General features: G+C 58.7%; 3 protein-coding genes across 5 annotated transcripts; 1 reads left to right on the top strand and 2 right to left on the bottom strand.

The window, feature by feature from the left end:
• Window positions 1-1,091: 1,091 nt before the first annotated feature.
• Window positions 1,092-6,747, bottom strand: AMH (anti-Mullerian hormone). Its single transcript, XM_032712176.1, has 5 exons — window positions 6,054-6,747; window positions 4,946-5,118; window positions 3,937-4,057; window positions 3,603-3,813; window positions 1,092-3,461 (listed from the first exon to the last, which is right to left on the bottom strand). The coding sequence occupies exons 1-5, from the start codon at window positions 6,598-6,600 to the stop codon at window positions 2,546-2,548; spliced, it is 1,968 nt and encodes a 655-aa protein (XP_032568067.1). The 5' UTR covers window positions 6,601-6,747; the 3' UTR covers window positions 1,092-2,545.
• Window positions 6,748-7,793: 1,046 nt separating this feature from the next.
• SF3A2 (splicing factor 3a subunit 2) lies at window positions 7,794-16,836 on the bottom strand. 3 transcript variants are annotated; one of them, XM_032712178.1, is made up of 9 exons: window positions 16,774-16,836; window positions 14,099-14,269; window positions 13,190-13,261; window positions 12,855-12,901; window positions 11,983-12,092; window positions 11,147-11,196; window positions 10,284-10,424; window positions 8,904-8,972; window positions 7,794-8,253 (listed from the first exon to the last, which is right to left on the bottom strand). In XM_032712178.1, exons 2-9 carry the CDS (start codon window positions 14,222-14,224, stop codon window positions 7,921-7,923), a joined length of 948 nt encoding a protein of 315 aa, XP_032568069.1. In that variant the 5' UTR covers window positions 14,225-14,269; window positions 16,774-16,836; the 3' UTR covers window positions 7,794-7,920. The 3 variants fall into 3 exon arrangements, with proteins under 3 accessions (XP_032568069.1, XP_032568070.1, XP_032568071.1); XM_032712179.1 differs by lacking the exon at window positions 16,774-16,836 and adding an exon at window positions 15,672-15,701; XM_032712180.1 differs by lacking the exon at window positions 16,774-16,836 and adding an exon at window positions 15,444-15,478.
• Window positions 16,837-16,881: 45 nt separating this feature from the next.
• Window positions 16,882-25,393, top strand: PLEKHJ1 (pleckstrin homology domain containing J1). Its single transcript, XM_032711816.1, has 6 exons — window positions 16,882-17,222; window positions 19,449-19,516; window positions 20,500-20,566; window positions 22,087-22,177; window positions 22,350-22,413; window positions 22,876-25,393. The coding sequence occupies exons 1-6, from the start codon at window positions 17,129-17,131 to the stop codon at window positions 22,957-22,959; spliced, it is 468 nt and encodes a 155-aa protein (XP_032567707.1). The 5' UTR covers window positions 16,882-17,128; the 3' UTR covers window positions 22,960-25,393.
• The last annotated feature ends 775 nt before the right edge of the window (window positions 25,394-26,168 follow it).

The following is a 26,168-nucleotide window of genomic DNA, read 5'->3' as shown; positions in this document are numbered from 1 at the left end:
CCGCGCGACTCCAGAGGATGAGGACAAGGATGAGGACAAGGATGAAGTTGAGGATAAGGGTGAGGATGAAGACAAGGATGAAGAACCCACAGATGTCCCCAAGGTGCCACCAGCTGCAACAGAGGTGAAGAAGAGCCAGGAGAAGCAGGAGAAGAAGGTGGAGAAGGAGATGGAGAAGGAGGAAGAGGAGGAGGAAAAGCAGAAGGAGGACGGGGAAGAAAAGGAGGAGAAAGAGGAGAAGGAGGAGGAGGAGGAGGAGGAGGAGGAGGAGGAGGAAGAAAAGGAGGAGGAGGAGGAGCAGGAGGAAGAGGAGGAGAAGGAGAAGAAGAAAAAGGAGAAGAAGGAAGAGAGGAAGGCCCGGGAAGGCCATGCCATCCATGCAGAGCGCAGCAGCCGGAGAGAGGCACGAGCGAAGGACAGGACACCAGGGGACAAACCTGGCAGAGCCCCCAGGACCCCCAGGGACCCCGAGCAGCAGCCCCAGAAGAAACGGGACCGGGAGAGGAAGGAGAAGAAGGAGAGGAAGGAGAGGAAGGAGAGCCGGCGGGAGCGGGACGAGCCCAGGAGGGAGGGGGGGAAGGGCCGTCCCAGCAGGGCTGACGGCGGCCGGGAGAGCCCCAAGAGGGACTGGAAGCAGCAGAAGGGCACGAAACCCTGGGAATCAGCTCCGGGCAAGGACGGCAGGGCCAAGGAGGGCAAGAGGCGCAACTGAGGCCGGGGCGGCCGAGGGGCTCCGTGACACTGGATCCAGGGACACCCAAGGGGATCCAACCCACCACTGCCCCCAGCTCCTGCCTGTTCTCCACAGACATCCCTGGGCCATGGGCAGAACCCCAGGATCCCTGAGCAGCAGCAGAGCATCCCAGGAGCCTGGCATGAGCCTCTCTGGGGACTTTGGGCCCCCCCGGATCAAATGGCCAAAGGCGACCTGAAAGGACCCGGGCAAGGAGCTTCTCTTCGGGCTTTGTGTCACTGCCCCATCCCCACCCAAACCCCCTGCAGGTCCTTCCCACCCACGGGGTCATTTCCACCCAGGGCAGCACAGTGGGGTCCCACTGACCCCAGGGAACAGAGTTGGTCTCCAGACTGTGCAGCTCTTCAATTACTGGTTTTATTTAAAGCAAATCAAGAGAGAAGAATATCCTGGGTTACAGAACCAGAGGGACATCGGGGACAGACCACCCCAGCCTCACTCGGTGCCATCGCTGAGGGTGGCACAGAACTTGCAGGAAACAGAACCAGGTTGGAGCCCCTCACTGGGGATCCCTTCAGGCTTTGCCTTCACCTTTCAGGAAGGAAACACAAGTGCAAACCTCACACAGCACTGGAGCCACTGCAGGAGACGTTCACAGCCCCAACCCATGGCAGGTTTCGGTATTTGCTGAGTCAATAGAGGTTAAAATAAACTATTTTCATTTTTAATAAGGTGTTCAACTGGATGTTTAAAAAGAAAGGGGGGGGGGGAAAAGGGAAAAAAAGCAAGAAAAGCCCTTGTCTCTGGCTGTGTGTGTGTATTTTCTGTGCCCCCCAGAGCTGAGGGGCTCAGGGGTACCCCGGGTCCCTGTGGGGCTGCAGGACACGGCCAGTGGATGCCAGCTCAGCCCTATGGGGACACTGCAAAGCCCAAGAGCTGCTCCCAGCACCGGGAGGTGCAGCCAGGACAAGCTCAGGAGCTGCTTCCCAAGGGTTTGGCTCCCTGTCTGAGGGCTGGGCTCAGCTGGAAAGATGATCCGGGCACTGATGCCGGCGGGGACACAGAGCAGGTGCTCTGGCAGCCATTTGCTCCCGCTCCCATTAATGGTGTGAGAGCCCAGGAGGTGTAACAGGATCACTCCCTCCCTCTGGGATCGGGGTCAGGGCAAGGTGACATGAATGTGACCTGGCCAGGAGCCCCAGGCCACGGTCAGTGGGTCTCCACAGCCCCAGTCCCACAGGGACGGTCCCTGCAAGGGGGTTTGGCCTCTTGCTCTGCTGGCACAGGTGGAGTCCTGTGGCCAGGGGGGGCTAAGGATGGGCTGGGAAATGGCCAGAGGATGCTGCAAGGCTTGGAGGAAGCAACACCTGCCCTTCCCAGCCACTATAGGAGCAGAAAGGCAGCGATAAATAAGTGCAGTCTTGGCTGGATCTGCCAAGCTTTGCCCTCCTCACGGTCCCACAGCCCAAAGCCCCCCCACGGGGTCAGAGCCCGTAGCAGCTCAGCCCTACAGGCATCCCCAAAATCGGCAGTGGGGACACACCAGGCTGGGGAGCAGCCCCCAGGGACAGGCAGCTCCAGCTGCAGAGGGACTGTGAGGAGCAAAGGAGCTGCGGGGGGTGGCAAAGGGCTGGGAGGGGATCAGGAAGGGGCTGGGAGGAGATGGTGAGTGGGCTGGGAGGGGATAGCAAAGGGGCTGGGAGCGGTGGAAAAGCGACTGTGAGGAGCAAAGGAGACACCAGAGAAACCTGAGAGACACTAACGAGCCAAACCGTGGGGAAAGGACACACGGGAGCTCCCGTCTCCACGGGAAGCACCAGCTCCAGCTGCGGGGGCGGGCCGGGAGGAGCCTCACCGACACCCACACTCCTCTGCTACCATGTTGGGGAACTTGCGGACCTCCAGCCCCTCCGGCGAGAGGCTGATGATGAGCTGGTCGGAGTAGCGCACCGGGACGCAGCAGGGCGGGCGCTGCAGCGGCGCCCCCCGCTCCTGCATCCCCAGCAGCAGCACCGTGTGCGAGTAGTAGCTGGGCACGCGGGTGGACAGGGGCAGCCTGCAGGGCCCCTCGCAGTTGTTGGCCGCGTACACGGTGGGCATGACGATGAACTTGCGGTCGTGCAGGTCGATGGTGAGCTCCTGGAGGCGGCAGTGGGCCGGGGGCCGAGCGCTGCGGTGCTGCCGCTGCACCTTCCTGCGCTCCTGCCAGCGCGCCCGCACCGACTGCAGCGCCTTCAGCAGCAGCAGCGTGTGCAGCTTCCTGGAGCCCGGCACCCGCTCCGGGGCCTCGCCCTCCTCCCCGCCCCGCGGGAAGTAGCAGAAGCTCAGGAGGTGCTGGAAAAGCGCCGTGTTGGCCTGGAAAGCCGGGATGTCCCCCAGCTCCTGGATGACCCCCCGCAGTTTGCCCGTGAGCAGCTCCAGCACGGTGCCCTCGGGCTGCCAGTGCCCCAGGAGCTGCTCCAGCACGGCCCCGCTGTCCTGCGGGAACAGCAGCACCGAGGGCTCCTCCGACTGCACCAGCCGCTCCAGCGCCGCCTCCCCCGACAGGTTGAGCAGCTGGTGAGGGAGGGTCTCCATCGCCTGGAAGTCCAGCCAGTGGTGGGCGCTGGGCTGGGGGGGCAGCTCACTGGAGGAGCTCAGGACCTGCCGGATGAAGCGGGTCAGCATTCCCAGGAATTGGCTGCTGCTCCCGGGAGCTGGGGATGAAGTGTTGGCCTGGCTCGGGGCCGTGGGGGTTGGCAGCTCCTCGGTCCCGGCCTGGGGTGGGCTGCAAGGAGAACACAGGGAGGGTCACGGGGTCCTCGTGTGCCCTGGAGGTCCCACCAGGTCGTGCTCCACATCCTCCTGCCGTGGTCCTGCATCCCCTGTCTCCCAGTCCCTGTGTTTTCCCATTCCTAAGGCCACGGACCTGAGCTGTGGGTACGGAGCCGTGTCCACCACCCCGTCAGCAGAGAGGTAGGAGGAAGGGGCCAAAGCCTCCTCCTCCTCCTCCTCCTCCTCCTCCTCCTCCCCCGGCCGTGCCTTGGCCAGCAGCAGCAGCACCGGGGTCATGCGGGTGAAACACTTGTCATCAGAGCCGAACAGGAGCTGCTGCACCTCCGAGGGGGGCAGGGGGGCACCTGGGGGACGAGGAGCGGTGAGGACGATGATCTGGGGTCTGCTGCGCGTCCCCACCGCCCCTCGAGGGTGGAGAGGATCCCAAACGCCCGAGTGGGGACGCTCGGGCGGGTCACCGTCCGTACCTCCCTCGGCGCCGCGGATCGTCAGCGATGCCGAGAAGCGGAGCTGCTCCGGGCCGCGGGTGACGGAGCCGGCGGCGGCTCCCAGGACCAGGTACTGGGTGTCCCTGGACAGGCAGAGCCTCTGCGCGGGGGCGGGAGACACGGCAAAGCCGGGGACGTGGGTGAGACATCACGGGCACAACACCCACGTGTGGTCCCTGCGGGCTCAGGGTCACCCAGCCCGCGGTGGCCCCGGGAGCAGCGACATGGGACAGGGGCTTCGTCCCCACGCCCAGAGCTGCTTCGGGAGCCCACGGGACCCCCGGGTGGGCAGAGAGCCCGGGGCAGGCGGGGACCGGGACCCCCAGACCGGGCTGGACACCCCGGGCAGCCCCTCCGGCCCTGCGGGAGCTGGGAACGGGATAAGAGCTCCATCTGCAGGCACGGCCCGGCCGGCGGGAGCGAGAGACGGGGTGGGAATGCCGGGATGGGATGGCAAAGGGATGGGAAGGGTTGGCAAAGGGACTGTGAGATGATGCCAAAGGGGCTGGAGGAGGGGCAAAGAGTGTGGGAAAGGATGGTGAATGGACTGGGAGGGGGTGGCAACAGGACTGGGAGGGGTGGAAAAGGGACTGTGAGGAGCAAAAGAGTTGCAGGGGGGGCCAAAGAGACTGGGAAGGGACGGCGAATGGACTGGGAGGGGATCATGAAGGAACTGGGAGGAGATGGTGAAGGGACTGGGAGGGGGTGGCAAAAGAACTGTGAGGAGCAAAGTCGCTGCAGGGAGTGGCAAAGGGGCTGTGAGGGGATTGTGAATGGATTGGGAAAGGCTGGCAAAGGGACTGGGAGAAGATAGTGAATGGACTGGGAAGAGATGGCAACAGGACTGGGAGGGGTAGAAAAGGGGCTGTGAGGAGCAAAGGAGCTGCAGGGGGTGGCAAAGGGGCTGGGAGGGGATAGCAAAGGTGCTGGGCACCAGGGCCGGGACACTCCCGCCCCAATCCCACCCCGGCCCGGCCCTCCGACCCACCTGGTCCCTCGCCAGTCCCGGGCCCGTGACCAGCAGCTCCTGCGGGCGCCCGGAGCCCTCGGGCCGGCCCAGGTAAAAGAGCATCGCGGCCGCCTGCAGCTCCCCCAGCGCCCGGCCCAGCTCCGCCTGGAAAACCAGCTGGAACTGCAGCTTCGCCTGCGCTTCCCACTGCACTGGAACGGGGGAGACACGGGGTGAATCCCCCTCTGGCACTGCGGGGCCCCCGGGGGGTGAGGAAGGGGCTTCAGGGCTGAGCCCCGTTCCCATGCAGGGACCAGAGGAGCTGGGACAGGAGGGACAGGGTGGAAAAACACGGCAAATCCCAGTCCCCGGCCCCAGGGAGGTGGCAGGAGGCAGATCCTGCACCCGGAGAGAAGGGGCTGCCACCCCCAGATCCCCATGGAAATCTCCTCTCCAGTGGCTCAGGGACATTGTGGCCACTTCCCCACTGCCCGGCACTGGCGAGTTCAGCTGCAAATCCAAACCGCGGGAGGGGAGGAAGGGATTTTAGGAAGAGGGAAACACCCCTGACTCTCCTGCTACGGGTAAAACAGCGGGTTGTGCTCCCCCTCCAGCGCCGGGCTCATCCCCAGGATGGGACAGGGGAAGGTGTTCCTGGTTTTTCCTTAAGGCTGAAGCTGCAGGAGCAGCTCCACAGCCCCCAGCGTGGGAGGGGGCTCAGGGCACAGCGGGACCAGCCAGGTCCGACCCTCCCTCCCCTCTCTTAGAGTTGGGACAGTGCCCAAACCCACATCATCGAGGCAGAGAAACACCCGTACTCATGAGAGCAGAGCAGAGCCCACCAAGAATGTGACACCCGGGTGTTGGTCACAGGCAGGGGCAGGTGCCCTGTTGCTCAATCCATCATCCCTGCTAAACCTCCTGAAAAATGTACCCAGAAAGACACAGCGAAGTGCCAATTTTACAGCAGTTTTTAAGAAGCTTTAGCACTTACAATGTCTTTCCCTTATTTTAAAGGGAATCCAACTCCTCAGGTTTAATTCTGTGTTTAAATCTGACTTAGGGCCAGCCAACAGCATCACCCACCATCTCAAGCCCTGCATCCTCCCCGCTCTGCTCCTCCCCGGCGCAGGGATGTCCCACCAACCTTCCTCCAGGTGCAGGACGAGGAATCGCTCCGGGCCCGGCTCCACCACGTGCCCGTGGATGCGCTGCAGGGGATGTGGAGCCGCCACCGCCTCCGGGGCCGGGCACAGCCCGAAGCTCCGCAGGACGTTCCCGCCCCAGGCGCGGCGCCGCCGCAGCGCTTTGATGAAGCCGCTCTCGTAGTGGGTGAGGACCCCCACCACGTCCAGGTGGCCCGGGGCGACCCCGTCCCGCTCCATCCTCACCCTGCACACCGGCCCCTCCAGCCCGCCCAGCGGCCAGGGGTGCGCGCTGGAGCGGGGCCGGCCCTCCTCGGCCATTCCCTGCGGGCATTTGGCTCCTGGCTCGGGCAAGAGGCGAGTGGCCCTCCTGGGTCTCCCCGCCCAGCTGGGTCTGGCTGGTTCCTGCAAACTCGCATTTTCCCTATTTCTCCCCTCTGCTTCCATCTCCTCCGGGCTCAGGGAATTCCTCTCCCCCTTCCTGGGCAGCGCTGCAACGGGAGGGAGCAGCACCAGGCACAGCAGGAACACCCCGAGAGCAGCTCTCATGGTCCCACCTCAGCTGTTCCCAGCTCTGCATCTCAAACTCTCCCAGGGAGGGAGGACTCTCCCTTTTAACCACGGGTGGCCTTGAGTGGCCCAACACACCTCCGGGGGGGAGCCCCGGGGCCTGTCCTGCCCGAGGGGAGGCTGCAAAGGACCTTTCTTTGTTCTATTTTTGGGTTTGCAGCTCGTTTTGGAAACGGGAAAAAAATTAAAAGCTGTTCCCCCGCTCGTGGGGACGCACGGCCTTGACTTGGGATGTTTTCTAAAGGAGGGTGGATGTCTGGGCTTGGATCCTCACGGGGACTGGCACATCCCATCCCATCAACACTCAGAGAGAGGGACGAGCCAGACTGGGAGGAGGGGGACAGACAGATAATGGACAGAAACTAAGTAAATGTATGTATGGAAAGCATTCCCTGTCCTGGCTGGAAAACCTCCCCCTCGGCTGGTACCTCACACCCCACAGCTCGGAGAGGCCACCCTGGAAGGAGCTTCGTCCTGAGAAGGAGGATTATGAGGGGCAGCAGCAGCCTGGGGACTTGGAACTCTTCATATTTCCCTCAGAGGGAAATTATTTTCCCTCCACGAGATGCCAATCCTCACTGGAACAGCTGGAATTCCAGTGCCTAAAGGGGCTCCAGGAGAGCTGGAGAAGGACTTGGGACAAGGGATGGAGGGACAGGACAAGGGCAATGGTTTCTCACCGCAGAGGGCAGGTTAGATGGGATGCTGGGAAGGAATTGTTGGCTGAGAGGGTGGGGAAGCCCTGGCACAGGTTGCCCAGAGCAGCTGTGGCTGCCCCTGGATCCCTGGAAGTGTCCAAGGCCAGGTTGGATGGGGCTTGGAGCAACCTGGGCTAGTGGAAGGTGTCTCTAAAGACTTAATATCAGTAACAGAAGCCTTTCCATGGCCCCTCTCAGGGACTGAACTCCATGAAGGGCTTTGGTTGAATAAAAACTGATTAATGGGGGTAATTAATGGGACACTCGTCAGGGTGATACCTCAGGCCAACACTGCTGAGGTTGATGGAGATGTCCAGTCAGGAAAGGGGGTGCCTTGAGATTCCCTCTCTTTTGCCTCCTCTTTGGAGGATTTCCAAAATATCAGCAGACTGGGAATGTTTTCTGTCTCTAAGGGTTAAAGAACGTGAACCCACGGCAGCGTTTTTACCCAAGCCACAGGAAAAAGAGAGGAAGGAAAATGGAAAACCTTTTAATGAACCTACAGGATTCAGATTCATACAAAACAGAGCTGTTCCCTGAACGGGGTGTGATCTGAGGATAGAAAGGGACAAATCCAGCGGGACCAAGTCCAGGAGGGGCCTCAGTTGGAGGGGGGTGGGGGGGGGATGGTGCCCGGCCCCTCCGTGGGGAGCGGCGGCCGCATCATGGGGGGCAGAGGGGCAGGGGGGGGCACCCCGGGGGCTGGGGGTAGCTGGGGTGGCACTGGGGGGGGTGGCACCGGCCCCGAGGGGGGCATGGGGGGCAGGGTCATGCCCCCAGGGGGAGGGGGGGGCATGGAGTCGGGCAGGGGGGGCCGGGGGGGCAGCCCGTTCATCAGGGGAGGGGGCGGCGGCCGCTTCACCGTCGGGGGGCCCGGGGGCAGGTTGGGAGGAGCCGGGGGCTTCTCCATCTTGAAGTGGAACTGGAGGAAGAACTGGGGAGGGGAGGGAAGCAAAGAGAAGGGAACAATTAGTCGTGGAACTGTAGAATCCTGGAATGTCCAGAACTGGAAGGGATCCACAGGGACCATCCAGTCCAACCTCTGGCCCTGCACACACACCCCAACAACCCACCCCGTCCCCGAGAGCCATATCCCCAGGGGCCACATCCACGTGTTGTTTGAACACTCCCAGGGATGGTGATTCCACCACTGCCCTGGGCAGCCCCTTCCAGTGCCTGACAACCCTTTCCATGAAGAAATTTTTCCCAATATCCAGTTTAAGCCTCCCCTGGTACAACTTGGGGCTGTTCCCTCTCCTCCTGTCCCTTGTTCCCTGGCAGCAGAGCCCGACCCCCCCCCAGCTCCCCCCTCCTGTCAGGGAGTTGCAGAGCCAGAAGGTCCCCCCTGAGCCTCCTTTTCTCCAGACATTCCTGCCCCATCCTGCTGCTGCTGCTGACAACAACAACTTCCCTGGGCAAATCCTCACCCAGATCACACACGGGCAGACCTCTCTGTCAGGAGCTCTCAGTGCACAGCTGCACTGAGGGAATGAAGATCTCACCATAAGACCAGCAGGGACAGCACTGATGTCACTGCCCTGCTCTCTGCCCTCCCTAGCCCTCACCACAGACAGTCCCAGTTACCTGTTTGGTTTCCCTGTTCCAGTGGGTCCAAAACTTCCCTTCTGCTTTGTCGATCTCCCTGCTTGGCACCTGCACCAAAAGAGAACACAGAGCTATTCTTAGCAGCCCCAGATTAGCTCAAAGGCCCTTTTTAGCCCCAGAGCCTGGGAGATAAGCACAGTTATTCCAGGCCTTGGTGAGCTGCTCTGTCGTTAGATAGAGGTGGGGGCAGGAAAGAATTAAGTTACTCCCCTATCGGTCAAGGACAACTGAAAACAAAAAACCCTCCCTTAACATCTGCACAGGGGCTGAGGAGGCTCCTGCCTGTGCCAGACACTGGGAATTCACAGCTCCCTAGAGCTCAGCACAGTCTGGTTTTCAGGCCAGAGTCCTCCAGTAACTCTCACTAGGGCTTAATGACTTCCAGCCATTCCTGACCCCCTTCCTGCTCCATTAACCCATGGAGGTTGGAACGGAAATCGGGGCGTTCACTGGGAATTAACCACAGAATCACAGGATCAACCAGGTTGGAAAAGACCTCTGAGATCATGGAGTCCAACCCGTGACCCAACACCACCTCGTCATCCAGACCATGGCACTGATGCCACATCCAGTCTGTCCTTAAACACCTCCAGGGATGGTGACTCCACCCCCTCCCGGGGCAGCCCCTTCCAGTGGCTGATCACTCTCTCTGAGAAGAATTTCTTCCTGATGTCCAACTTAAACCTCCCCTGGCACAGCTTAAAACCATGCCCTCTTGTCCTACTGCTGGTTCCTGGGAGAGGAGACCAACCCCCCCCAGCTCCCCCCTCCTGTCAGGGAGTTGCAGAGAGTGAGAAGGTCCTCCCTGAGCCTCCTCTTCTCCAGGCTGAGCCCCCCCAGCTCCCTCAGCCTCTCCTCACAGCACTTGTGCTCCAGATCCTTCCCCAGCCTCATTGCCCTTCTCTGGAACTGCTCCAGCCCCTCCATGTCCTTCCCAAACTGAAGGGCCCAGAGCTGGACACAGCATTGGAGTGCTCCTCATCAGGGCCGAGTCCAGGGGCAGAATCACTTCCCTGCTCCTGCTGCCCACACTATTCCTGATCCAGGTCAGGATGCCATTGGCCTTCTTGGCCACCTGGCTCATGTCCAGCTCCTGTCACCAGCACCACCATGTCCCTTTGTCTCCAGCCACTCTGTCCCCAGCCCGTGGGGCTGCAGGGGGTTGTGGCCAAAGTGCAGGACCTGGGACTTGGCCTTCTTGAACCTCATCCTGTTGGATCCTTCCCATCTCTCCAGCCTGTCCAGGTCCCTCTGCAGAGCCCTCCTGCCCTCCAGCAGATCAATACTCCCCTCCAACTTGGTGTCATCTGCAAATTCGCTCGGAAATATGTGGGCAAAGAGGGAGTGTGCCAGGGTTACCTTGAAGGCGATGGTCTCGTAGGGCTCGGCTGCCATGAGCAGGTACTGCCAGCGCCGGTCGGGGGGCTCGATGCGCTGCTCGTAGGCCGACATGAACCGGTGCCGGGGCATGATGCTCTCGGCAATCTCGGGGTAGTCGATCTGGGGGGACAGGGTACTGTGAGAAACATCCCCCTGGCACCCCCCAGCACCAAACACAGCCCTCGGGGTGGGCATGTGAAGAGCAGTTCCCAAGAAACACCGCAGGGATCCCGGCACAGTTCGGGTTGGGAGGGACTGTAAAGAACTCAAATGGAAAGAGGGGAAATGAAGAGGAAATTGTTCCCTGTGAGGCCCTGGCACAGGTCATCCAGAGAAACTGTGGCTGCCCCATCCCTGGAAGTGTCCAAGGCGAGGTTGGACAGAGCTCGGAGCAGCCTGGGATAGTGAAAGGTGTCCCTGCCCATGGCAGGGGTGGGACGAGATGATCAGAGAATCATGGAATGGTTTGGGTTGGTAAGTGCCATTCAGTGGGAACTGATTGCCACCCCATCCCTGGAAGTGTCCAAGGCCAGGTTGGACCCAGGAGTAACCTGACCTAGTGGAAGGTGGCTCTGCCCATGACAGAGGTTGGAACTTTAAAGCCCCTTCCAACCCAAACCATTCCCTGATTCTGTGATCATCTCATTCCAACTCCTGCCCCTTCCACTACCCAGTTTGACAGCTGTGCCCAGGGATTTGCTCAATGCAGTCAGCTGTAAAAACTAGGAAGGTAAGGACTTTTATTATTATTATTTATTTCATGGATCCAGCAAGGATCTGCTCACTCAGCAGCAGTTTTACTTGGATAACCCTGACACTGAGAATTTCCACCCTGCCCTTACCTGGAAGAGAAGGCTCTGCTGGCCTGTTTCGGGGTCTCTCTGTTTGGTCACTGTAAGGAAAATAGGAAAGCTGAGAACATTCCACAGCAGGGTTGGAGCAGCATTATTCTGCCCCAGGAAACACATAAAGCTTCCAACAACAAAATATTACAAGATTTCTCTCTCATTTATCAAACAAAATGTCACATTTTCTTTATCCAAAGCTACAGCTGTGAGGGTGGTGAGGCCCTGGCACAGGTTGCCCAGAGCAGCTGTGGCTGCTCCATCCCTGGGAGTGTCCAAGGCCAGGTTGGACGGGGCTTGGAGCACCCTGGGCTAGCAGAAGGTGTCCCTGCCCATGGCAGGGGGTTGGAATGGGATGGGCATTAAGGTCCCTTCCAAACCAAACCGTTCTGGGATCCTGTGATGCTACTGTGTCCAGCTTTGGGGGCCTCCTGACAAGAAGGATAGTAAGGGGCTGGAGCGTGTCCAGGGAAGGGAATGGAGCTGGGGAAGGGGCTTGAGCAGCAGGAGCAGCTGAGGGAGCTGGGGGGGCTCAGCCTGGAGAAAAGGAGGCTCGGGGGGACCTTCTGGCTCTGCAAGTCCCTGACAGGAGGGGGGAGCTGGAGGGGGTCGGGTTCTGCTGCCAGGGAACAAGGGACAGGAGGAGAGGGAATGGCCCCAAGTTGTGCCAGGAGAAGTTTAGGTTGGATACAGGCAATTCAAACGATAAAGGACACCAGGAGAGAGCCCAGCTCTCATTCATGGGCAGAGATGCTAAAAAGGCTGATTAACAATTCACATCCCAGCACTGCAGGTGCTGCCCACGGGCACCTCCCGGGCACCCCCCGCCCCACCTTTGTAACCTGGGCGCCCAATTTTCACAAATTTCTTCACTTCCACTTTGACCTTCTCTGGGGCAGGTTGGGCAGGGGCTTCCTTGGCTTCCTTGGCAGCTCGCCGGGCCCTGGGGAGGAATTTCAAAATGTAAGGGTTATTACCTGCACTTGCTTCCAAAGGAATCATGCCTGGAAAACCTACTTCCCTTCCCCAGTGTATCCATCCTTCCCCTCCCCAAAGGCTGTCACTCCATTACCCACCCCAAGATGATCTTGGTGCCTGACTCCACAAATGCATTTGAGAAGACTTAATTCTTGACATTAAAAAGAACAAACCCCACAGCTAAAGGAAAGTAAACTGGATTCCTTAAAATAAAACTTATAAACTTCTCCCAACCTGTATTGACAAATCCAGATCACAGAATCCTGGAATATCCCGAGTTGGAAGGGACCCACAAGGATCATCCAGTCCAACCCCTGGCCCTGCACAGACACCCCAACAATCCCACTCTGTCCCTCAGAGCATTGTCCAAATGCCCCTGAGCTCTGGCAGGCAGAGTTCTTTTTACTAGACTCAGAACATTTGCTTTTAAAACTCTTTCTCCCTTTTCCTTCAGAAATCCCACAACTGGGTTTGAACTTTTGAGCTTGAAATTGAGATTTTCAGCCTCATTTTTGGAGCAGATCCAGGCTGAACCTCCTGGCTGGTGCCAGGCTGCTCAGCAGGAATCAGAGAACATTCAGGACCTGTGTGCTGTTGTGTAACACAGTTAAGGGTTGACAGATGAACACAATCATCATTTTAATGGGGTTAAAAGTTCATAGATGAACACAATCATCATTTTAAAGTGCTTCAGTAATTAATAAAGTTATGGTAGAGAATGACTTACAAATTGGTCTGATGCTTCTTCCCCTGTGTATGTGCTAAGTAACTCCCCTGAAATAAAAACCAAGGTAGAAGAAAGTTAAATGAAGGCAGGACTGAAAGATTCTTGTCTCAGAGAGGCTGTGTCTCACACTGACAAGGGTGTTTGCACCCTCAGCACAAGGATTCTCACTGAGAACACACTGCTCTCAACTGCTCAGCTGTCAGGTTTAACACACAAGGCCCTGCCCACCCCTCATCTCTCAGCAGTCACAGCCCAGGTTCTGGCACCTGGTTATCCAGGTACTGTTATCCCAAAATTCCTGCTGCTGGGATCAGGCCAGGCAGGTGCTCCCTCACCTCGTTGTTGTGCAGTGTCAGGCAGAGCTTGCACTCGTAGGAGCCCAAGTGATTTTTCATAAAATAGGGGTCCTGGGAAGAGAATGATTGACAAGTTACAAGGAAAATCCATGGCAAAGCAACAGGATAACCAAAACACTGCAGAGTTCTGCACGGAAAGAACTAGTCAGGCACTGCCCAGGCTCCTCAGGGCAGCGGGCACGGCCCCAAGGCTGCCAGAGCTCCAGGAGCGTTTGGACAACGCTCTGAGGGACAGGGTGGGATTGTTGGGGTGTCCTGGGCAGGGCCAGGGGTGGGACTGGATGGACCCTGTGGGTCCCTTCCAACTCTGGTTATTTTATGGTTCTATGATTCCACAACTGAGTTCAGAATTTAAATCAACAACATAACAGAGCTTTAGGATGATGGAAACAGAGACTCAACAGCAGCTCTGTGCACCAGTGACAGTTCCCAACTGCACCGTGAAATGGCAAAATACAAACCGGTCCTGAGGAGACTGGAAATAACTTGAATACAAAGTGCTGGCACCTCCCTGTCAGCCCCATCCCAAATGTTCCTCATTCAAACCCCACATTCCCAGAGACACAAGTATTTAAACTCAATCCACCACTCAGAGAAGAGAAGGCTCTGGGGAGACCTAGGAGCCCCTTGCAGGGCCTAAAGGGGCTCCAGGAGAGCTGGAGAGGGACTGGGGACAATGGATGGAGGGACAGGACAAGGGGGAATGGCTTCCCAGTGCCAGAGGGCAGGGTGAGATGGGATATTGGGCAGGAATTGTTGTCTGTGAGGGCGGTGAGGCCCTGGCACAGGTTGCCCAGAGCAGCTGTGGCTGCTCCATCCCTGGGAGTGTCCAAGGCCAGGCTGGACGGGGCTTGGAGCACCCTGGGCTGGTGGTAGGTGTGTCCCCACCTTGTTGATGTCGATGGTCTCCAGGGCCAGCTGCCGCAGCCGCTCCCGCCGGTCCCGGTTACTCTCCGAGGCCGAGGCGACGCCTCCGCTGCCCGTCTTCCCTCCAGGGCGGTGCTGGAAATCCATGGCGGGGAATTCTGTGCTTCAGCCCCCTCTGGAGAAAGAGAGAGCCTGCACAAAAGGAGAAGCACCGTGAATGGTAACTGGACCTGAAGTCACAGAGTGTTCAGCCCTGTCAGTGAGGACATGGGATGAGAATCTCATAGATGCCATGGGAACATGCCATGGGATGAGATTCCACATGGAGAATGTCTGGCACCACCCACTCAGTAAACACAAGTAAAATGATCCAGAAAAACAACCCCCAGAGCCCTTTCCATCTCCTCAGACACTTCCACACACAGACATATCCCCCAAGCCCAGCTGGGCCCCCAGCTGGGCTGAGAGACCCCCAAAAAGGAGCCTCCCACCCTCACCCGATGGCATAAACAGCCCCAGAACCTCCCCCCTCTCTACCAAGGTTTGGGGCTCCTCCACCAGCCCCCCAGAGCCCCAGAGCCACCCCCACACAGCAAAATCCCCCTGAGAGGGTCAGAGCCCCCCATGTCCCCCAGCAGGGTCAGGGATTCTGTGCAGTGTCCCCAACCCCCAGGTGAGGTCCTGGAGTGCCCCCTCCCCTCAGTAAGGCCAGAGCCCCCCACACACCTCCCACACCACAGAGTGGTCTGCTAGAACACCCCCAACACCCTCAGCAGGCCAAAGCCCCCCAGAACATGCTCAGCCCCTCAGCAAGGGTCAAAGCCCTCCCATCAGACACCCCTCAGGAAGGATCAGTCTCCCCTCACACACGTCCTGCCCCTCAGCAATGGTCAAAGCCCCCCATCAAGCACCCCTAGCACCTCAACAAGGGTCAAACGACCCCTCAGACACACCCCAGCAAACATCAAAGCGCCAAAAACACCCCCAGCCCCCTAGAAACAGTGGAAACCTCCCCTCAAAACACTCCCAGGCCCTCAGTGAGGATCAAGGCCCCCAAACATCCCCAGTAAGGGTCAACCCCATAAACGTGCCCCCCAACACCTCAGCAACTGTTAAAGGCACCCTCAAATACTCCCCAATGCCTCAGCAAGGGCCAAAGCCCCCCCCCAGATACCCACTAACTCCTCAGCGAGGATCAAGCCCCCTCAAGCACCCCAGTAGGGTCAAACCCACCCCTCAAACACCCCCCAAACCCCTCACCAAGGGTCACTTCCCCCACATCCCCCCCTCAACCCCTCAGCAAGGACCAGCCCCCCCAAACATTCCCAACAAGGGCAACTCCAACCCCCCCCAGCACACCACACACCCCAGTGAAGAACAAACCCCCTCAAACCCTTCCGGGCCCGAAGCAAGAACAACACCCTCAAACACCCCTCACCAAGGATCAGCCCCCCCCCCCCCAAACATCCCCCAAGCCCCCAGCGAGGATCAGCCCCCCCAAATACCCCCACCAAGGGCAACCTCAACCCTCCAAACACCCCAAGCACCCCCACCCCTTTAGTGAGGGTCAAAGTCCCCCAAACACCCCCAATACCTCACCAAGGGTCATCCCCCCTCAGGAACCTCCAGATCCCCTCGGAACCCCCAAATCCTCTCAGGACCCTCCTGGACAGCCTAAATCCTCTCATGATCCCCTAAGCCCTCTGAGGACCCCCCAAGTCCCTCAGGACCTTCCAGATCTCCTCACAACCCCATAAATCCTCTCAGGACCCCCCGGATCCCCTCAGAACGCCCAAATCCCCTTACGTCCCCTCATATACACTCAGGACCCCCTTCACCCCCTCACGATCCCCCAGGTCCCCTCATGATCCCTCTCCCCCCCTCAGGATCTCCCAAATCTCCTCAGAACCCCCCAAGTCGCCTCAGAATGCCCCAAATCCCCTCACAAACCCCTCAGATCCCCTCAGGAACCCCCCATGTCCCCCAGGACCCACTAAATCCCCTCACGACCCCCTAAATCCCCTCAGGATCCCCCAAGTCTTCTCAGAACCCCCCTGGATCCCCTCAAGACCCCCCCCAAACCCCTCAGGACCCCCCCAGATCACCTCAGGATCCCCTAAACCCTCTCAGGACCCCCCAAGTCACTTCAGGACCCCACAGATCCACTGAGGACCCCTAAAATCCCCTCAGTTCCCTCAAGATCCCCTGAGGACCCCTCAGGACCCGCTAAATCCCCTCATAAACCCCCTAAATCCCCTCAGGATCCCCCAAGTCCCGTCAGCCCCCCCTGGAACCTCTCAAGACCCCCCCGAACTCCCTCAGAACCCCCCAGATCCCCTCAAGACCACCCGGATAGCCTCACGACCCCCCAGATCCCCTCATTTCCCCCAGATCCCCGGAGGACCCCCCAGGACCCGCTAAACCCCCTCATAAACCCCCTAAATCCCTTCACGATCCCCCAGATCCCCTCAGTTCCCCCCGGATCCCCTCAAGACCACCCGGATCCCCTCAAGACCACCCGGATCCCCTCAAAACCCCCCGGACTCCCTCACGACCCCCCGGATCCCCTCAGTTCCCCCCAGATCCCCTCAGTTCTCCCCAGATCCCCTCAAGACCACCCGGATCCCCTCAAAACCCCCCGGACCTCCTCAGGACCCCCTGGATCCCCTCAGTTCCCCCCAGATGCCCTCACAAACCCGGGTCCGTCCCGGCTCGCGCGGCCCCCGCTCCCGCCCCCTCTCCCCGCGCGCCTGCGCGTTTCCCGCCGCGAGCCCTTCCGGGAGCGCGCGAGCGCTTCCCGGGCACCGCCCGGGCCCTTCCGGGAACTCCGGGATCGGCGGGAGCACTGGGATCGGCGGGATCGGCAGGAACACTGGGGTCGGCGGGAGCACTGGGGTCGGCGGGAGCACTGGGATCGGCGGGATCGGCGGAGCACTGGGGTCGGCGGATCGGCAGGAACACTGGGATCGGCGGGAACACTGGGATCGGCGGGATCGGCAGGATCGGCGGGAACACCGGGATCGGCGGGACGGGGGCCGGGGGGCTCCGGCCATGCGCTACAACGAGCGCGAGCTGCTGTCCCTGGCCCGGCAGCCCGCGGAGAAGGCGGCCGAGATCCGCATGAGCGTGCCCAAGAAAGGCAGCGGTGAGCGGGGACAGAGGGAGGGACGGCGCGGGTCCCGGCTGCGGAATCGGGGGTGGAGAGCGACCGGGAGAACTGGGTGATGTTGGGGAATCCGGCTGGGAAACTGGGGGCAGGAGCAGGGCAGGAACTGGGAACGGGGAGGGGGAATAGGACTGGCTGTGTTGGTGTGGGCAGGACTGGGAGGATGGGAATGGACTGGGAAACTGGGATTAGGATCAGGGCGGGACTGAGAGTTCTGGGAGTGAGGAGGGGGAGTTAGGATTGGCTGTGGTTGGGTGGGCAGGGTGGGCAGGACTGGGAGGACTGGGAATTGTGACTGGGAAAGTGGGGATATGACCAGGTCAGGACTGGGAGAGCTGGGAGCGGGGATAGGAGTGACTGTGTTGGGTGGGCAGGATTGGGGGTACTGGAGAATCTGGACTGGGAAACTAGGAGTAGGAGCAGGGCAGGACTGGGAGAACTGGGCAGGAACTGGGGTTAGGACTGGCTGGGTTGGGTGGGCAGCACTGGGGGGACTGGGAACGGACTGGGAGGACTGGGAAGCACTGGGTGGGGAGAGGGGTTGGACTGTGCTGGGTGGGCAGGACTGGGGCTACTGGAGAATCACGAGTGGGAAACTGGGGGTAGGACCAGGGCAGGACTGGGAGAACTGGGCAGGAACTAGGGTTAGGTCTGGCTGGGTTGGACAGGATTGGAGGCACTGGAGAATTAGGGCTGGGAAAGTGGAGGTTGGACATGGGAAGGATTGGGAGCACTGAGTGGAGAGGTACTGGGAGAACTGGGTGCCCTGGAGAGGCAGAAGTGGGGGTACTGGGGAATCAGGACTGGGAAACTGCCTGTAGGACCAGGACAGGACTGGGAGAACTGGCAGGATTGGAGTGGGGGGCTGGTGGAGATGGGGCAGGACTGGGGGTACCTGGGAGTCCCCCACTGGAGAATCAGAACCCCCCCCAGATCCCCTCAAGACCCTCCAGACCCCCTCAGTTGTGGGGTTGTGGGGGACAGGGCTGGACTGGAGGAGAGGGACTGGGAGAACTGGGTGGCCTGGGGGTGCAGGACTGGAGGTACTGGATAATCAGGACAGCACTTGGAGTACTGAGTGAGGAGGGACTGGGAGAACTGGGTGCCCTGGGCAGGAGGACTGGGGGTACTGGAGAATCCAGGCTGGGAAAGTGGGTAAAGGTCTGGGAGAACTGGGCAGGAACTGGGGGGGTTAGGACTGGCTGTGTTGGGTGGGCAGCACTGGGGCTTACTGGGAGGGCTGGTGGTTGGACTGGGGAGCTCAGGTGGTGGGATCCAGTGTGGGACTGGAGGGAGGTTCTGGGGCTGGGCTGGAGCAATGGGGCCTGAACAGTGAGGCCTGGAGAGGCTCTTCCCTGAAATCTCCCAGCAAATTCCCTCTCAGGGCAGCACTGGAGTGTGAAGACCCTCCCTTGTCCTGGGCCTTCCTTCCCCCAGGATCTGCTGGAGTTTGTCCCTCAGAGGTGACATCTGTGCTGGGGCTCCCAGGATTTGGAGCTCTCCCAGGATTTGGAGCTCTCCCAGGATTTGGAGCTCTCCCAGGATTTGGAGCTCTCCCAGGCCGGGTCAGTGGGCTCTGCCTGCCCCGGAGACACTGGAGAAGCTGCTCATGACTTTGTCACCCTGAGGCTCCTGTTTGCAGGAGCAGCCTCAGGGTGGGTGCAGGGGGTGCCCTTGGTTGGTGGGATCTGTGCCATGCTGGGCACTGGCAGGGCTGGAAGGGGCTTCCCTCTGCCCCCTCTCTGTCCCAGCTGCCTCAGCACTTCCTTTTTCTTTATTTTTATTTTAATTTTTATTTTATTTTTAATTTATTTTTTATTTTAATTTTATTTTTATTTCTAGTCTTATTTCCTATTTTCTATTCTTTATTTTTTATTTTATATTTTTATTTTATTTTCATTTTTGTTTTTATTTTTATTTTATATTATAATTTTCTATTTTTATTTTCTTTTTTAATTTATTTTTATTTTGGTTTTCTTTATATCTTTTTTAATTTTAACTTTATTTTATTTTTATGTTTTAATTTGTTTTTATTTTAATATTTTTTATTTTATTTTTATTTCTATTTTTAATTTCTTATCTTATTTTTATTTTATTTTTGTTTCTATTTCTGTTTTTTTTTTATTTTGTTTTTATTTCTATTTTTGTTTTATTTGATTTTATTTTATTATATTTTATTTTATTTTAATTGAACTGTCCTTGCAGTGCTGAAGAAGCGCCTGGTGAAGCTCGTGGTGAACTTTCTCTTCTACTTCAGGACGGACGAGGCCGAGGTATGGAATGTGCTCCTGGGTGGGGTTTGCTTCCCTCCCTCTTCCCTCTTTTTCCTGTGGATTGATTGTGTGGGCTGGGAAAACGGTGCTGGGACAGTGTGTCCACCTTTCCTCTTCGTCAGCTCAGCAGGGCTGCAGGAGAGCTGGAGAGGGACCTGGGACAAGGACACAGGGAATGGCTTCCCACTGCCAGAGGGCAGGGAGAGATGGGATATTGGGAAGGAATTCTTCCCTGTGAGGGTGATGAGGAGCTGGGATGGAATTCCCAGGGCAACTGTGGCTGCCCCATCCCTGGAAGTGTCCAAGGCCAGGTTGGATCAAAGGAGCAACCCGGGCTAGTGGGAGGTGTCCCTGCCCATGGCAGGGGTGGGACTGGACGGGCTCTGAGGTCCTTCCAGCCCAAATGTTCCATGGAATGCTCAGTAAAGGAGGTTTTCAGGCCCTTCCCTGCTGCCTGATTTGTGTCTCACGTTGTGTCGCTTGGACAAGAATTCCCAGGGGGTTGCTCCTGTTCCAGGCCATGTCACCCCCTGTCCCTGCTCAGCACAGTGTCTGTGTGTCCCTCCAGTGTCTGTGTGTTCCTCCGGAGCTGTTCCAGCTCTCCACATCCCCCTCCAGCCCTGCCCCGGCACAGAGGGGCTTGCTGTGTGTCCCGGGAACAGTTCAGTTGTGTCTCAGCTACTGGGCAAGAAAGTTCTTTGCTGCCTTCACCTCAGAAATGAGCAGTGAAGGCCAGGCTGACTCTGAGCCGGTGGAGGTGATTAACACCTAATTAACACGTGCAAAGTGCTGCAAGACCGGCACTGGAGGCACAGCAGCAGCACAAAAAGGTGGTTGTAGGGTTATGGAACATCCTGCAGTCAGACCAAATCATTGCAGAGTAGCACCAGGGTGTCAAACTTGCCTAAAAGGCTCCAAGGAGACGCTGTGGGTTCAGTGCTGGGGGCACTGTGGGTTAAGCCCTCTCTCCATGTGTTTTCCAGCCCATTGGAGCTCTGCTGCTGGAGCACTGCAGGATCACCAAAGAGGAGGAGAACGTCTTCTCCATCAGTGAGTGCTGCCTGGGCACCATCCCTGGGCCTTTCCCCCGGGGCAGAGGGAAAGGAGGTGTTTTGCTGCTCAGTTCCTGCTGCTCTGGTGGCAGTGGGGTCAGCTCAGCCCTGCCCTCCTCTGTAGGTCAGTGCCCCTCACCCTTCCCCTCCTCGGTGGGGTCAGTGCCCCTCAAGTGGGGTTTGGTCTCTTCTCCCAGGGAACAAGCAACAGGACAAGAGGAAACAGCCTCAAGTTGTGCCGGGGGAGGTTTAGGTGGAATATTAGGGAAAATTTCTTCCTCGAAAGGGTGTTCAGGCTGCCCAGGGCAGTGGTGGAGCCACCATCCCTGGAAGTGTCCAAAACCCATGTGAATGTGGCACCTGAGGACGTGGTTTCATGGTGCACACGGTGGTGCTGAGTTGATGGTTGGACTTGATGATCTTGAAGATCTTTTCCAACCTTAGCAATTCCATGGTTCTATCCCTCAGCTGCCAGCTGTCCCTCCCTGTGCCACGTCCCCTCCTGAGCACAGGGCCATTCCAGGGATCCTCCACGGCTGGAGCAGTGTGGGCTTTGCTCGGCTGCACGTGCAGAGCAGCCAGAAATCCCTCCGGGGGGGGAGTTTTATGACAGATCTCTGCTGTGCTGCTGCATTTTGTCCGCTCCCCTCAGTGGGCTCAGATAAAGCCTCCAGGGGCTGCTCCAGCCCGTGCTCCTGCCCTGTCCGTGTCCTTGTGGCGATACCGCGGCTGCAGCTGGATCCGTGTTCCCCGGGGGAGCCTTTCATCCCACACGTGCTGACAACAACAGGATGTTCCTCCAAGGCCGTCCCTGTATCTCTTGGCCTGGCTGCAGGGCACAGCTGTGTCTCCTCCTGGTGCTCCCCCTGCCCCACAGGGCCCCCGAGCAGCCCCAGCACACCAGTCCCGCTGAGTCTGGGCTGTCTGTGGAGAAGATTCCCGAGGGAGGGAAGGGTTAAACCCCCCAGCAGCCGTGTGGGGCTGGGGCTGTGCCACCCTTGGTGCAGCCTGACCCCCGAGGGTCTGTGCAGGGCAGAGCTCTGGGCTCAGGGATTGCTGAGATTCCTGGTTCTGTCCTGTACAGGACTGGAGTTACACAGGGATTTGCACGGCACCACATTCCCAAAAGCCTCCAGCAAAGGCAACTCAGGGTCCTCTCCCAGTGCAGTTCAACTCCTCAGGGGCTGCTCTGTGCCTGCATCCCAGGCCCTTCCTCAGGGCTGTTTTTCCCTTTGATTTAAATCCCTCCCAAGGAGCCTCAGGGAGTTCCAGTCCCAGATCTGTTCCAATTCAGTTGCTCCCATTTGGGAAGTTGCTCTTCCCGAGGTCTTTGGCTGCTGGAAGCTGACAAATGTCCCAGGCAGCTGCTCCAGGGCAGCCAGAGCAGGGAGGGAACAGGAGAGGTTCCAGGGCCGGGGTTCCCAGCTTGCTCCCAGCTCATCCTCATTAACAGAGGTGCTAATTGGGCCTGGCAGGGGAGCACAGGCTGTTCTTGAGACTTTTCCTTGTTCCTGGCAGGTTTTATCGAGGAGCCAGAGAGGAAATACTGCTTTGAGTGTGCCAGTGAGGAGCAGTGCCAGGAGTGGGTCGAGGCCCTCAAACGAGCCAGGTGGGAAGAGCCCCCGGAGCGAGGCTGTGCCGGGAGCTCGGGGATCAGCCTGGGGGGAACCGGGGAGCACAGGGCTTGTCTCCTTCCAAACCAGCTTCCTCCCAGCCCTAAATAGCATCTGAAACTTGCCCACATCCTCCCGTGCTCAGCAGGGTCTGCTCCTGTCTTGCAGCTACGAGTTCCTGAGGAGGAGCCTGATCTTCTACCGGAATGAGATCCAGAAGATGACAGGGAAGGTGAGTGAGGCCCTCGGGGTCAGGTGGTGACTGATGGGTTTGGACAGGAGCTGGGGATTGTGGGTGTTGCTGCCAGTTCTGCACAGGCTGTTTGATCTGGAAGGAGATCCCGGATTCCATAGGGAGCCGTGGGCTCCACAGCCGGACCTGAGCACCTTCTTGTGCTCACTCGGACCCTCAGACACACACTGCCATGCTGGGGGGGGCAAGGATTGGAGCTGGACAGGCCTGCCTGGACTCCCAGCAGGTCTCTGGAAGAGTTCACCCCCAGCCCTGGCCAGATCTGTGGGTGGAGATGCTGCTCCCACCCTGCCAGGCCCCTCGGAGCATCCCTGCTCCGGTGACTCCCTGTGCCCACAACCCCTGGTCACCTGCTGTGTCCTGTGTCCTCCCCAGGGGCTGCTGGACTTCCTGCACCCCTTTATCTGCCTCTCACTGCTGCCTCCCTGTGCTCTCCTGCAGGACCCCCTGGAGCAGTACGGGATCTCAGAGGAAGCCCGTTTCCAGCTGGGAAAACGCCAGCAGGAATTCCCTCACCTGGGCTGAACTGGCTCCTGAGTCCTGAGCAGGCTCCCCAGGGCCACCCCAACCCCTGGGAAGGACAGCAGAGCCCCACAGTGACCAAGGGACTCTTTATTTATTACCTAAATCATTTTTTATTCTTTTTTTTTTAAAGGGAATTCCTTGTACATTCCCACTTTCCCAGCTGTGGAGGCTGAACTGCTCCCTTGGGGTGGGAGCAGAACCCCCTGGCCCCTGGGATGAGCAGAGGCAGGGGCTGACAGAGCTCCCAGCACCTGATGTCCTCCAGGGCCTGGAGCTGCTGGAGCTCCAGCCCTTCTCCTGCTCCTCCCTGTCCCTCTCCTGAAGGAGCTGCAGCTTTCCTGGCTCGGGATCTTCCCTCGGTCTCCAGGGAGCCCTTGGGGCTGTAAGAGGATGCTGTGATCACATCTCTGTGCTCCAGGGTTAACCCCCTCCTGTCCTGCCCTCTCCTGCTCCTGCAGAGCCATTCTGGGGGCCGATGGCTGAGCTGGTGAGCAGGGAGGACTGGGAATGCTCCCAGTAACACTGGGAATGCTCGGCCACAGCTCCAGCTGCCAGGCAGGAGCCATCTGCTCCCCTGTGCCGAGGCAGCAGCTCTGGGCAGCCACCGGCACTTGCCTTTGGGGGTTTTCTTTTCCCTTCCCTGGGCAGGGGTTGTGATTCCTGGGGGCTGGAGGGAGCCCTCACTCCAGCCCAGCTGAGGAAACAAAGGGAACAGTCGGGAACAGGGACAGGGAGGGATCCCTGTGGGGTGAGCACTGATCCAGCTTCCCAGGGAGGAAAGGCAGATGGAGAGGTTGGCAAAGGCAGGAGCTGCTCCCTCTGGCTGCAGGTTTGGGCTGCAGGGGGTGGGTTCAGCTGGGCAGGAACCCTCCAGGCCCTGAGCCACGGCTGCAGCCTCTCCCCCCTTCGGGAGCATCCAAAGGGACAGACCAAACACTGTGCCAGGGCCCCAGCCAGGGCTGCCAGGGAACCAAGGCTGCCTCCCTGGGGCTCCGGGAAGGAGGAGAGAAGGGTTTAGGAACAACATCCCCACCCCACCAGCCGTGGCTGCAGGAAGGAAAACTGCCCAGAGAGGAGGGAGGGAAGAAGGGAGGACACTCCCCACACCCAGGGCTGCAGGACACCCACATTCCTCACTGCCACAGCAGCTCCCCTGGGACCAGCCCAGGAAAAGCCCCTGGGAGGGTCTCAGGTGAGACTGTCAGAGGGTTGGTGGCAGAAGGAACAGGGAGGGGGGCTGAGCTTTGGGGGCTGCAGCTCTGGGTGTTGTTCCCCTCCAGGTTGGGTGGAGCAGCCTCTGAGCTGGGCTTGAAGGGAAGTTGTGGATCTTTTCCTCCTTGGCTGGGAATAAATGCCCAAGAAGAGCTTTAGTGGCCTGGCCTTCCCTCTTTACCTCTCACTGCTGGGTGCCAGGGCAGTGATAGCTGTCACTGAGGCTTTATTTTTAATCTCAAAGCCAAGATTTCTCCCTTTTTCCTTCCCCAGATCCTCCCTTTCCCTTGAATCAATCCAGGTGCTCCAAAAATCACCAAAATGAGCTGAGGGGCAGCTGCCCTGCAGGAGGAGCCAGGGCAAGGAGCAGAAGCCAGGGGGCATTTGCAGACAGATGGCAGCTCCAGGGGAAGCAGTAAGGAGGGATTAAAAGCAGGAACCCACAGGAGCTTGTGCTGGAGGGAATTGGTGTCCTCAGATGGCTTTGAAGTGCATTTTAATCCTCACCAGCTCTGCTTTCCCTCAGTGGAGGGGCACCCCTGGCCTGGAGGGAGGGACAGGGCAGCTTTTACTGTGAAAAGAGACTGGTCTGGTCACTGGGGAGAGGATGGATGGGAGGATTCCTGCTTGGCAGTGGGATAACTGGAGCTGGGATGAGCATGGGCTCCCCCCCAGCCCCATCCCACAGCCCCTGCCCTCCAGCTCCAGGGGCAGAACAGCCACATCCAGGCTCAACTCTGCATCAGTGGATCCTTCCATGTGCAGTTTAACCCAAACCTCGGGAATTCTGCCAAGCTTGGGGCGTTTTTAGCACACAGAGCTCTGTCCTGGTCCTGGAGCAGGACTGGGCAACCCTTCCCCACTGGCACTGTGCAGGAAAGGGGCATTTTAGGTGCTGTTCTGGGCACAAGAGCAAACCCTGACACTTGCTTGAGAGGCACCAGTGACATTTCTTAACTGAATGTAAAACAAATGCTGTGAAGAGTTCCAGGGCCCAGGAGCTCAGACCCACACTGGGGCAGGGCTGGCACACGGGCTGGGGTTCAGCATTAAGGGGAGATGGTACTTGCAGACACATCAAAATCTGCATCAACTGCTGGTGATTTATAGACAATTGTTCATTTTTCACACTTGGAGTTTTGTATTTCAGTCAGAGCTGGGTCCAGGCTCCCCCAGAGCCATTTCTCTGTTGTCTGTTGCCAATAAATCTTGGTTTAATCCATGTGCTTCTCAGAGCTGTCCTAAGGCACAGAGCCCTGGCAGGGAGGGGGGTTGCAGGGCTCTCACCTGAGCACCAGCAGCTCCAGGGGGTGTCCAGGTGGTCTCCTCCCCCTGGAGCAGGAACAGGGATGGGGGGAAGGTGCCTCTCCAGGAGCGAGCTGGGGGTGGCTCCACAATGGGATTTGGAGATGATTCTTCATGGAACAGTTTGGGTTGGAAGGGACCTCTGAAGGTCACCTGGTCCAGCTGATGGTTGGTGTTGGAGCCAAGAGGCAGCTCCGGTGACAAACATGTTTGGGATGAGCTGGGTCAGGCCCAGCAGAGCTGGGAAGGGCTGTGGGAATACAGGCCTGATCCTTGGTTTAAGAATCATGCAGTGAATTAACTCCCCTGGCTGATGGTGGGTTTATCCCACTGCTGAAACTGCTGGCTAAACGGGAATGTCAGTGGGAGGAGTTGGGAATCATGGGATCATGTAGGTTGGAAAGACCTCAGTGAGTCCAACTGTCCCAGCACTGCCGACAGTGACCCTGTCCCCAGGTGCCACATCCACACATTGTTTGAACACTCCCAGGGATGGTGACTCCACCACTGCCCTGTGCCAGTGCTTTACAACCTTTTCCATGAAGAAATATTCCCTAATATCCAACCTGACCCTCCCCTGGCACATCTTGAGGCCGTTCCCTCTCCTCCTGTCCCTTGTTCCCTGGCAGCAGAGCCCGACCCCCCCCAGCTCCCCCCTCCTGTCAGGGAGTTGCAGAGCCAGAAGGTCCCCC

Source organism: Chiroxiphia lanceolata, chromosome 27, assembly GCF_009829145.1.
Source record: "Chiroxiphia lanceolata isolate bChiLan1 chromosome 27, bChiLan1.pri, whole genome shotgun sequence".
NCBI classification, from domain to species: domain Eukaryota; kingdom Metazoa; phylum Chordata; class Aves; order Passeriformes; family Pipridae; genus Chiroxiphia; species Chiroxiphia lanceolata.
The sequence above is the reverse complement of the archived record's forward strand: the minus strand, read 5'-3'. Positions and strand labels throughout refer to the sequence as shown.